Genomic DNA, 12,695 nt, shown 5'->3' on the forward strand with positions numbered 1-12,695 from the left:
CTTTGTTGTTACCTTCAAGCTAACTATGATCTATTCTACATGTTCCTTGATCTGCATCCCCTTTGTCTCGTTTTCACACCTTACACTTCCTTCTCTGTATCTCCTTCTCCCCTGACTCAGTCTGAAGAAGGGTCTCGTCCCGAAACATCACCCATTCCTTCTCCCCAGAGGTGCTGCCTGTCCCGCTGAGTTACTCCAGCATTTTGTGTCTATCTTTGGTTTAAACCAGCATCTGCATTTCCTTCTTGAACAATAGACAATAGGTGCAGGAGGAGGCCATTCAGCCCTTCGAGCCAGCACCGCCATTCGTTGTGATCATCCACAATCAGTACCCCGTTCCTGCCTTCTCCCCATATCCCCTGATTCCACTATCTTTAAGAGCCCTATCTAGCTCACGGCTTTCACACTCTCATGATGCAGACATCAGATGGAGACAAGTTTTTAATTGATAGAAAACAAATAAAACTTTCCATTCCATTTTGGCAGAGTCAGCAGGATGCAGTGGTGGCCCCAGGCTTACAGCCAGCGCGGAGAAGAAGCGTTAACTCCACTGCTCCGGGCCAGTGTCCTGTCAGACCAGGGTCACCCTGGACATCTCCGGCCACATCCGGACGGAGATGGGACACTCGGGACGGTCCAGTAGCAATTCAACAGCTTCTTGCAGCGCCGGAGACCCGTGTTCGATCCTGACTACGGATGAAACGCAGGTCTGTATACATGCAGCAGCACAGTTGCCGAGAATGTTTATTGCGAGTGACCTATGACCTTGGCATGCGCAGTCAGAATACCGAACTCGCTTCTACCCACAGAAGCTCCCTGCTCTACAAATTCTTGTCTCCGTAGCTCCATCTGCTGGATCAGAGCCTTTTGGAAAACCTTGATTCTTAGAAAGTTTCTCAAGAGAAGATTGCTGGGTCATTTATGTTAATAATGCTGTGAAGATGTGAAATGTGTTTAACAGGGAAAAAAAGTCAAAATACCATTTGAGGTTCAGGGTGACATTTACACGGGTTGGAAACTGGCAAATGCAGTGTGTAGCTAGCGATTAATATCCTCGCGAATATGGGCTCCATCAAATGCTGCTCAACAAATATCTTTCTCTCGTGGGCTGTAGAGGACAGGGATGTGGGAAATAATATTGTCCGTATACCGTGCATTGAGCCCTTTTTTTTCCAGTTTCAACAGCCAACAGATGCCCGTAGCACTCGTAGTCTGGATCGAACCTGGGTCTCTGGTGCAGCAAGGCAGCAACTCTACCGCTGCCCAAATGGCCATGTCCATCATTAACTGTCCTTGAAGAGACGGTGGATGTAGTTCCTGTGCATGGTGCTCCCACTGACCCAACCATGAAGGGACATTGGACCTCCATCCTGGGCGATGTGTGACTTGGAGAGGAAACTGCATCCCATGCATTGCCACTGGCCCTCTCTGCGGATGAGGTGCGGTCATGGAAAGAAGCTTGGTCGAGGTATTGCAAGGGATCTTGTGGATGGTCTTGTTGGTATTTACACTGGCCCAGTCGTTCAGATGGTGCAGGAACCTGGCGACTCTGTGTGTGCTGATCCCAGCGGAGTATCCACTATGGGCGGCACAGTAGTGCAGCAGGTAGAGCTGCTGCCTCTCAGCGCCAGAGACCCGGCCTCCATCCTGACCTGTAGTGCTGTCAGTGTGGAGTTTGCATGCTCTCCCTGAGACCATGTGGGTTTCCTCTGGGTGCTCCGGCTTCCTGCCACATCCCAAAGACGTGCAGGCTTGCAGGTTAATTGGCCTCTGTAAAATTCCCCTAGTGTGTAGGCGTGGGGTAACATGGAACTAGTGGCGATGGGTGATTGAAGGTTGGTTGTGGACTTGCTGGGCCTAAGGGCCTGTTTCCCTGCTGTGTCTACACTAAATGATCTGATACAATTACTCTACTCTTTTAAAAAAACATTTTCTCTACCTATCATACTTGAGTTTGGTCTGACTGTACTTCTGTATAACATTATTGAATTAGATTGGATAGCATTCAAAACAAAACTATTCACTGTACCTCAGTTCACTGGCAATAAACCTAAACCTGGACTAGTTTAGTGTGTGGATCAAATGGAGAAATTGACAGAAAATTCAATATGCATCAAAATCCGATTTTACAGTAACCACTAACAGCTTTGATGAAAGAAAGTTATTGGATTTGATTTTATGATGTAAATATACCGTATGTCACATGAATGAATGGTAATGAATATTCACTATTTGCTTTGCATAATTCACATATATATATAAAAATATGACATTTTTGTCATTGAGTCTCACAAGGATCATTATTTAACCCGACAGTAACAGTTTGTAATCATACAACAATATGGCGCGATGATATATAAAGGGATCCATGTAAATGTGTTTTTAACCTGATCCTCAGCATTCACTCTTACTGACTAGTCAGAGTTAGGACCGGACATCAGCCTGAAGAAAGCAGACACAGTCCTTTGGGTAACTCCGTCTTGTAATTAAAAAAATAAATTCTGCTGAGAAGAAGGTTTGAAAGTTGTGTCATCTTTTAAAACTGTTCCTTTCAATTCAAAACCGAAAACATGGTCAAGAGAGGGGTTACATTTACCGACCAAACCACAAAGCGCTGGAGTACCTCAGTGTGTCAGGCAGCACCTGCGGAGGCAAGAGATCGGTGACCTTTCAGGTCTCCATCAGACTTCATCCATTTCCTCCACAGACGCTGCCTGACCTGCTGAGTTACTCCAGCACTTTGTGGTTTGCTCAAGATTCGAGCATCTGTAGTTCCCCGTGTCACCTGGTAACGTTGAACTTCCTTATTTACAGTGCGTCAGCTCCAGTCCTCGTCACTGTTTAACACTGGACCATGGTAGAGGTGGGACCGGACCTGACACCATGTAGCAGTACACTTCATTAATGGTCTGTTATCAGACAAGGTCAAGGTACACTCCTGGTGGATGTTGGCCTGTCACCAGAGTTCTTTAGTCAGCGGGTGGTGAATCTGTGGAATTCATTCACAATTCAGATGGTTGTGGGGGGCCAAGTCAATGGATATTTTTTAAGGTGGAGACTAACAGATTTTTGATTAGACACAATGTGCTGTAGTAACTCAGCGGGACAGGCAGCATCTCTGGAGAGAAGGAATGGGTGACATTTCAAGTCGAGACCCTTCTACAAGGGGTTTCGGCCCGAAACGTTGCCCATTTCCTTCGCTCCATAGATGCTGCTGCACCCGCTGAGTTTCTCCAGCACTTTTGTCTACATTTGATTTTCCAGCATCTGCAGTTCCTTCTTAAACAACTGGTCTGATGGACAGCCTTGGCCCTGGAAAATGAATGCTGGGGTTTTCCAGCCTGTGGTTAAACCACTGCTCACCAAATGGCAGATGACTATTCACTATTCAAGCACAGAGACACGTCTCGCACCTCACTTGACCTCCATCCAAATCCTGCCACTAGCAGATGGCCAAGAGGATTAGGACGGCGCTCAACTGAGGCAGACGGCTTTAGTACTAGCGTGTTGTTGCTGGTGCGGGGCAGGGAGGCACCACGTAACAGAGGCGGCAAGGAGGGTTAGGATAGGCTACTAAAGGGCCTGTTCTACTTGGCGATTTTCTCAGCGACTGCCGGCATCATTGACTGACGTATCAGGGTCACTGAAAAATACGTGGCGCGATGACGCACGGCGCGCAAAGTTTTTTCAAGTGTCGCAACATTTTGAGATGTTCAAAATCTTTTGGCGACTCTGATATGAGGCCGGCCAGTGGCCACAAGTGGGACAGGCCCTTAACCCTCTGCAACGGGCAAGTCCACATCTCTAATGACCAACGAGATGTGATACAACTTAAGCCATCACAATGTCCTGTAGCCAAGGCTGGGATGAAGCTCATGTAACGTGGCTGAGCTTTCGATCAACAAGTCCTAGAAACCACTCGATCTGTCAATCCTTTAACACACATTGTCCTCGAGAAACACAACACGATTCTCGAGATGGAATTCCCTTTTCTTCTTGTCCGTGGTATGAAACTGGCTTAAAGGCAGGGTGCAGGAAAGCACAAATGGGGAATGGTTACTGATGTGTGAAGCAGACTATGGCACAGGGCGTGTGGGAGGCAGAAGCAATACTGGGCTTCTAGTATTTATAAAAACGGTAAAAATCACTCGTATTGTTGAGGTAAGTTCTGCCGCGCGGCTACCTCAGCTGAAGTCATCTTTTAACAGAGATGTTCAACAACAAGACCAAAAGTTAATAAAATAAAACATATTTCAATCCCTGATTCAGTTCAAGAGAAACGTTCTTATACCAAAAGATGTCCTTAGACTGAGCACTTGGATTCCCTGGGCCAGAGGGTTAAAGGCACGTAGTCTCCACCATGTCCGCGGGCAACTCTGAGTTCACCCCGTCGCTCTTGCTGCCGATAACGCCGCAGTCGGTCCACACGCGTGTGCTGCCAGTATCTCCGCAGTCGGTCCACACACGCGTGTGCTGCCAGTATCTCCGCAGTCGGTCCACACACGCGTGCGCTCATGGTGAAACCGTCATGTTCCTTTGGTCTTCCAGTGCGTGTTTGGCCATCACTGAAGACCGAGCGTTTGTGTTGACCAGAGGCGGCAGGGCCTTCCCCCGGCACTGGCAATGCCGTCCAACCACCCGTCCCCATGGTGACGGCATCGTAGAGCATTGGTGAAGCCAGCCTGATGTTCTGGGCCAATTATTCATCTCCTTGTATCTTTTATCTTCACTGTTGTCTCCGTTTGTCCATCTGCTTGGAGAGACCGTGTCCATTCTGCGAGGCTGGGCGGCAGCATCTGCAGCCTCTTGTTTTGCTCGAGGGTGAAGAAGTTTCTCCTTATCGTTTGTCTGACGCCAACTTCTGGCAAAAGCGTTAGAGAAGGCCACGCCGCCCGCCAGTGCACCGCACGGTGAGGGGACTGGTTTACCGATTGCCCGCGGTCGGCAGAGGCCAGGAGTAATCGTGTGGGAGGGGGAGACAGGGAGACAGGGAGAGGGAGAGTCAGTCAGTCAATACAGACGCTGGGCTGAGCAGGTCTAGTGTGTGTGAGGCTCCTCCGCACATGGCCAACTCACTCCACCCCAAGGAGAGGGGCTTCCCTGGTCCTCAGCTCATGAACTGCGTGTAGCCCTCGGCCCCGGTTACTATCACGTCCATCCAGATCCGCATGGCCTCTGGAGTCGGAGCCACCATGAAGTACAGGCGATCGTGGGTCTTCACACAGAACGTCAGGCTGGGGTTGGGGCTCTGCCAGAACAAGAAGACACAGGAAATGAAAAATACTATTCAATCCCTCGAGGACAATTATAGAGTCAAGAATGTTCCATTGTCATTTGTCGCAAGCACAACAGTGAAATTCTTGCTTGCATCAGCACAATAAAATATGTCAACATAGTATTCTGTAAACAAGAGCCCAGACCGTCACACAAACTAACCTCCCTTTCATCTGCTCCATCTACACCTCACGCTGCCTCGGCAAGGCCAGCAGCATCATCAAGGACCAGTCTCACCCCGGTCACTCCCTCTTCTCCCCTCTCCCATCAGGCAAGAGGTACAGAAATGTGAAAACGCACACCTCCAGATTCAGGGGCAGTTTCTTCCCAGCTTTTATCAGGCAACTGAACCGTCCTCTCACCAGCTAGAGAGCGGTCCTGACCTCCCATCTACTTTCCTGGCGACCCTTGAACGGTCATTAATTGGACCACTTGACCTTGTTATTCCCTTTATCCTGTATCTGTCTTGATTGTAATCATATATAGTCTATTTGCTGACTGGACAGCAAGCAACAAGATAGTGTTTGACTATGTTGGCACACTTGACAATAATAAACAAGACTAATAAAAATGCAGTTGGGACAAGGGTATACACCTGTAGGTTGCTAGGGTCAGTGTCAGGCAGTGCCACACTTGTGGCAGTGTGATCAGAAGTATTTTTCCTGTAACTGCGTGGTGCCACTTCTTTCTATTTCACATACTAATCAAGAATCTATCTATCTCTGCCTTAAAAATATCCACTGACTTGGCCTCCACAGCCTTCTGTGGCAATTAATTTGGTGGGTGACATTTCCAGGCTTTCCTCAAGGGGTTACCATGGGTTGAGGTAGATTTCTCTGCCTGCGTCACAATGCCCGTGACAAGAGTGAACATGCCGACAGGTCAGAGAGTGGCAGAGTTAGACTGACAACGCACCGGGCCAGTTTGAAGAGTTCCAGCCACCCAGCAAATGGTTGATCACCCAACACCCAAGCTGCCCACGCCCCCGCCAACCCAACTAAACCCTGCTCCTCACCAGGCATGGGATGCGGAGGCTCTGTAAGACGCTGGTCTGGACGCATTTGGAGTATTGTGAGCAGTTTTGGGCACCATATCTGATGATGGATGTGCAGGCTCTGGAGAGGACATTTACCAGAATGATCCCAGGAATGAGTGGGTTAACATATGATGAGCGTTTGACGGCACAGGGCCTCTACTCGCTGGAGTTTAGAAGGATGAGGGGAGACCTCATTGAAACTTACCAAATAGTGAAAGGCCTGGATAGAGTGGATGTGGAGAGGATGTTTCTACTAGTGGGAGAGTCTAAGACCAGAGGTCACAGCCTCAGAATTAAAAGATGTTCCTTTAGGAAGAAGATGAGGAGGAATTTCTTTAGTCACAGGGTGGTGAATCTGAGAAAATTTATTGCCACAGAAGGCTGTGGAGGCCAAGTCAGTGGATATTTTTAAGGCAGAGATAGATAGATTCTTGATTAGTATGTGTATCAGGGGTTATGGGGAGAAGGCAGGAGAATGGGGTTAGGAAGGAGAGATAGATCAGCCACGATTGAATGGTGGAGTAGACCTGATGGGCTGAATGGCCTAATTCTGCCCCTATCACATATGAACTTCAGAAAGTTGGAAGCATCAGCCAAGGGCCCCTTATCATGCAGCCAGCAACTGTGTCCTGCAGTTGTTTCGACGTGGAACGGAGACGAGGCCTGGGAACAGTGCGGTGCAAGGTCGACACACAACACCAAAGCTGCCAGTCATACGTACGTACATTTATTGTGTGCAGGCTCAAATACCCCTTCGTGGAGCAAGGAACGAAATAGCCAGCAATAGCAAGAAGAGAAAGAAAAGCAGAGAAGTAAACAGGATCTACAGAGTTTGATTACTGCTCTAAGTAAGTTTATTATTAGTGGAACTCAAACCTGTAACAGACAACAGAGCATGGCAGCAGCACCAATACATGCGTGAAACTGTAGATGTGAGGTAGGTGTCGGGGTGTACCTGCCTCATTTATACTACACTTAATTTTAACCTGAAGTGGCCTCATCTCCAAATGTTCCCTGGGCTAGATTAAAATGACCCAGCAAACAATGAGACATTCATTCAGTGCCAGAACTAGACGCGGGGATTGTACTGAGTGTTCATTTCATTCCCTGCCCAGGTCATTATGAACAATGCTGCTGGCAAAAAGGAAGCTCATATTTATCGTGCTGCAGGATTATTAGTCGTGTTATTAAATTGGGCCCCAAGCCATGCTTTCGTGGGTGGCACCCGTACCACAGGGACAAAACGTGTGGGCACTGAAGTGCCTTGAGAAGTTGTTTAAGAAGGAACTGCAGGTACTGGAAAATCGAAGGTAGACAAAAATGCTGGAGAAACTCAGCGGGTGCAGCAGCATCTATGGAGCGAAGGAAATAGGCAACGTTTCGGGCCGAAACCCTGAAGGAAATAGGCAACGTTTCGGGCCGAAATCCTGAAGGAAATAGGCAACGTTTTGGGCCGAAACCCTGAAGGAAATAGGCAACGTTTCGGGCCGAAACCCTTTCGGGTTTCGGCCCGAAACGTTGCCTATTTCCTTCGCTCCATAGATGCTGCTGCACCCGCTGAGTTTCTCCAGCATTTTTGTCTACCTTGCCTTGAGAGTTTCAAGGACTTGATGATTTAATAATAGTTCACAGAGTGCAAGAGAGATACAACATGGTCAGAGGCACCGACTCCACACCGACCATCAACCACTCTCTGCGCTGATCCTTCATGAGTCTGAAGAAGGGTCTCGACCCGAATCGTCACCTATTCCTTCTCTCCAGAGATGCTGCCTGACCCGCTGAGTTACTCCAGCTTTTTGTGTCTACCTACACGAATCCCATTCTCCTTTCATTGTGCTAACCCTTCCCAGATTCACCCACACACTCACACACAGGGGACAATGAACCCACTGACCCACACATCTTTGCAGGGATTTTACAGGCCTTTTAAGCCATAATGTCTGACCCAAACATGATGCCAAAAAAAATAAATCCCATCTACCTGCACTTGAAAGTATCTTAGGGCTGAAGGATTCAATGGATATGGGGAAAAAACAGGAACGGGGTACTGAGTTTAGATGATCACCCATGATCATATTGGATGGTGGTGCTGGCTCGAAGGGCCGAATGGCCTACTCCTGCACCAGTTTTTCTATGTTTCTATGTGGGTGGAAACCGGAGCAGTTGGAGAAAACCCACACGGATACGGGCGAATGTGGAAAACTGTGCAGAGACCTTCCCCGAGCTGAGGATTGAACCTGGAATCGTGTGCTCTGAGGCAGCAGCTCCACTGGCACGCCCAACATAGAGAAGAACTTTCACCTCATCCCACAGCCCATTGCAATGATCCCCACCGGATCACAGCTCCCCTCTCCATGTTCACTTAGCCTGACCATGCAGCACCCCCCATACAAGGACCCCACAACTGGAGATGACCAAGTACAGTTGCTGCCTTACAGGGCCAGAGACCCGGGTTCAATCCTGACTCCAGGTGCTGTCCATACGGTGTTTGTACGTTCCCCCTGGATTCTATCGCCCGTATAGGATCTCCGGTTTCCTCCCACACTCCAAAGATGTACAGGTTTGTAAGTTAATTGGCTTGATAGTATATTGTAAATAATAATGTGTGTAGGATAGTGTAAGTGTGTGGGGATCGCTGGTCGGCACGGACTCGGTGGGCCGAAGGGCCTGTTTCCTTACTGTATCTCTAAACTAAAAGTCCTAGCATGGGACATGAACCCGCTAGTGTTCCGTGTCAGACAGAGGGTGTTACCCACATATGCAGGAGAGAGGTCGAGGCCTTGGGTGCTTCCACAACACCAGCTCCATGTCACCAACTCCACACAATGTCTTAACAGTTCTTACCTTTGAGGCACTTCTGAGGTGGTCGTAGTAAACCTCTTCAATGGCTTGGAAATAAATGACACCCTTTAGTTTACTTTCGTGTTTATCTGTCAAAGAATTAAATCATTTTTAATTAAAAATGGCCAGATCAGAAGTTCCTAAAGTACAACTTTACCACTTGTCTTTTCCTTTGTCCATGACATAACATTGACACGGGCCACACTTCTGAAAGGAGTGTTTCTTCTCCTGGGCACCAGATCTAAGGAAGGATGTGCTGGCTCTGGAGAGGGTCACGAGGAGGTTTACGAGAATTATCCCAGGAATGAGTGGGTTAACATGTGATGAGTGTTTGACGGCACTGGGCCTGTACTCGCTGGAGTTTAGAGGGATGAATGGGGACCTCATTGAAACTTACCGGATAGTGAAAGGTCTGGATAGAGTGGATGTGGAGAAGATGTTTCCCACTAGTGGTAAAGTCTAGGACCAGAGGCCACAGCCTCAAAATAATAGGACGTTCCTTTAGGAAGGAGATGAGTCGGAATTTCTTCAGTCAGAGGGAGGTGAATCTGTGGAATTCTCTGCCACAGATCACTGGAGGCCAAGTCAATGGATATTTTTAAGGCTAGAGATTGATAAATTCTTGATTAGTACGGGTGTCAGGGGTTATGGGGAGAAGGCAGGAGAATGGGGTTAAGAGGGGGAGATAGATCAGCCATGATTGAATGGCGGAGTAGACTTGATGGGCCGAATGGCCTAATTCTGCTCCTAGAACATATGAACTTATGGAAATGCCCAGGGTTTGATCTTCAATGAGAACAAATCTGCATGAATTATTCATGCTGCGAGCCAGGGTGAAGCCATCTACGTACCTACATAATACGACAGCGTTCGCTTCATGCGATCAAACACAAACCAGCGCTTTCTCCAGGATTTAATCTTCCCGCCCATTTTGGTCAGGTAACCTTTACACATCTTGTCGGTCATGTTGACCTGGTAACAGATCTCCAGGTTGTGCCCAGACGACTCAATATGTGACCTCAGATCAAAGTCTTCCTTCCTGATGGGTAGATACCTGGTTAGCGGCCGTGCCTGGAACACAGGTGGGAGCGAGTCAGTGGATTAGACCGACACAACCTTAGTAACACTAACAAGCATGACCTGACTCCTGGAACCAGTCCAGTAAATCCACTGCACTCTGCAAAAGTGTCCACAACTCTGCACGCTCTGCGCAAGATGCATCGTTCTTGGTGCCTGGAAGTGGATATCAGGCTCCAACTTGGACCACACTACTGCGGTCAGCCTGGAGGAGGAGAGGTTGTGATACGTCTGGTGTTGACCAATTGCATGGGTCTTGGCCATCAGTTTCAGACTTCAGGGATACTTTAGAGATACAGCAGGGAAACCAGCCCTTCCTGCCCACTAAGGCTGCGCCGACCAGCAATCACCCCGTACACCAACACACATTAATCTGCAAACCTGTGTCTTGCTAATGTCCTAAATATATTGAAAATCACTGCAGAGGCTGTTAATCAGAAACAAAGACAGGAAAGACTGAAAGTGCTGTAATACCCCTGTCCCACTTAGGAAATCTGAACGGAGACTTTGCGCTCCACCCAAGGTTTCCGTGCGGTTCCCGGAGGTTTTTGTCAGTCTCCCTACCTGCTTCCACTACCTGCAACCTCCGGCAACCACCTGCAACCTCCGGGAACCGCACGGAAACCTTGGGTGGGGTGCAAAGTCCCCAGAGGTTTCCGTTCAGGTTTCCTAAGTGGGACAGGGGTTAGGCAGCAACTCTACCGCTGCACCACTGTGTCACCCAATCTGCATCCCAAAAACCAGCCTCTGCTGTTCGTTCCTACACATACAAATTCCTCCAGCAGTTTGTTTATTCCTTGGTACACAAAAAAGCTGGAGGAACTCAGCGGGTGCAGCAGCATCTATGGAGCGAAGGAAAAAGGCGACGTTTCGGGCCGAAACCTTTCTTCAGACTGATCGGGGGTGGGGGGGCGGGGAGAAGAAAGGGAAAAGGAGGAGGAGCCCGAAGGCTGGGGGATGGGAGGAGACAGCCCGAGGGCTGAGGAAGGGAAGGAGACAGCAAGGACTAACAAAATTGGGAGAATTCAATGTTCATGCCCCCAGGATGCAGACTCCCCAGGCGGAATATGAGGTGCTGTTCCTCCAATTTCCGGTGTTGCTCGCTCTGGCCATGGAGGAGACCCAGGACAGAGAGGTCGGATACGGATTGGGAATGGGAGGGGGAGTTGAAGTGCTGAGCCACCGGGAGGTCAGGTAGGTTCTTGCGGACCGAGCGGAGGTGTTCGGCGAAATGATCGCCCAACCTCCGCCTGGTCTCACCGATATAGATCTGCTGACATCTATATCTGCTGACATCTATGACAGCGGATGCAATAGATGAGGTTGGAGGAGATGCAGGTGAACCTCTGTCGCACCTGGAACGACTGCTTAGGTATTCCTTGATTCAGCGTTGCCATTCCACCAGTGGGCACTAGATGGCAACCACTAGCAGCAAAGCAGTCAGGCACTGGAATCACTGGTGTTCAGACCTGCAAGCTTGCCAGGTCCACGTAGCGTTTGTGAATGAATCTTGGGGCTCACTTATAAATGTTGTTGATGATATCAGTCTTGGCTCAGTGAAAGCACTCTGAGATCCAAGTACTTTAATCTAAATTTAAAAATAATATTCTATTTACAAAATATATTGTCAGTACAATCAGTGCATGTCTTTTCTATGAAGATAGACACAGAGTGCTGGAGTAACTCAGTGGGTCAGGCAGCATCTGTGGAGAACATGGATAGGTGACGTTTCACAGAGTGCTGGAGTAACTCAGCGGGTCAGGCAGCATCTGTGGAGAACATGGATAGGTGACGTTTCACAGAGTGCTGGAGTAACTCAGCGGGTGAGGCAGCATCTCTGGACAATACCACTTTCTGAAAATTCGATAAACCAAATACACTGGATTTTCCATTTCAGCTCTATCAGATATATTCTCAAATACACTCCAGCAGGTGTATCAACTACAAACTACATTCGAAAAATCCTGTGTAGGAAGGAACTGCAGATGCTGGTTTAAACCGAATATAGACACAAAATGCAGGAATAACTCAGCAGGACAGACAGCATCTCTGGAGAGAAGGAATGGGTGGCGTTTCGGATCGAGACCCTTCTTCAGACAGAAGAAATGTCACCCATTCCTTCTCTCCAGAGATGCTGCCTGTCCTTCAAAAACGCCTTGTTGATTTTGACGGTATTTTCTGAGTTTCCTGTTATCTCATCATCAATAATCGTTACTGCGGTTTCCCCCGCCTCTGGTGTGAGGCTAACATCGTTTCCTGTTGGGCTGGGAGATTGCAACCTTCACGAGGTCCGCCCTGTTTCAACCAATGCAATCAACCTGGCGTGCACAATCAGATAAGGTCAATTAGAACAAGAAGAAGTTTCCTGTTATCTCTTTTTTAACATAATGGGTTCATTTCCACCTTCCGTCCTCCAGCAAGCATTTCATTATCTACAGACGTCTGGAGAATTACAACCAATCCCCTG

At 48.4% G+C, this 12,695-nt stretch overlaps 1 protein-coding gene across 25 annotated transcripts in view; it reads right to left on the reverse strand.

Annotated features, from left to right (window-relative positions):
• Positions 1–4,091: 4,091 nt before the first annotated feature.
• Positions 4,092–12,695, reverse strand: part of phldb1 (pleckstrin homology like domain family B member 1) — a 229,072-nt gene continuing 220,468 nt past the window's right edge. For 20 of the 25 annotated variants that reach the window (XM_033049598.1, XM_033049589.1, XM_033049599.1 and 17 more), the window contains 4 exons: positions 10,003–10,222; positions 9,155–9,240; positions 7,036–7,062; positions 4,092–5,248 (listed from right to left, as the gene is read on the reverse strand). In XM_033049598.1, the coding sequence (XP_032905489.1) occupies positions 5,108–5,248; positions 7,036–7,062; positions 9,155–9,240; positions 10,003–10,222 (474 nt within the window). In that variant the 3' untranslated portion in view covers positions 4,092–5,107. The remainder of the gene's footprint in view (positions 5,249–7,035; positions 7,063–9,154; positions 9,241–10,002; positions 10,223–12,695) is intronic. The other 5 variants (XM_033049591.1, XM_033049615.1, XM_033049594.1 and 2 more) reach the window with 1 other exon arrangement.

This window comes from Amblyraja radiata, chromosome 33, assembly GCF_010909765.2.
Source record: "Amblyraja radiata isolate CabotCenter1 chromosome 33, sAmbRad1.1.pri, whole genome shotgun sequence".
NCBI lineage: Eukaryota > Metazoa > Chordata > Chondrichthyes > Rajiformes > Rajidae > Amblyraja > Amblyraja radiata.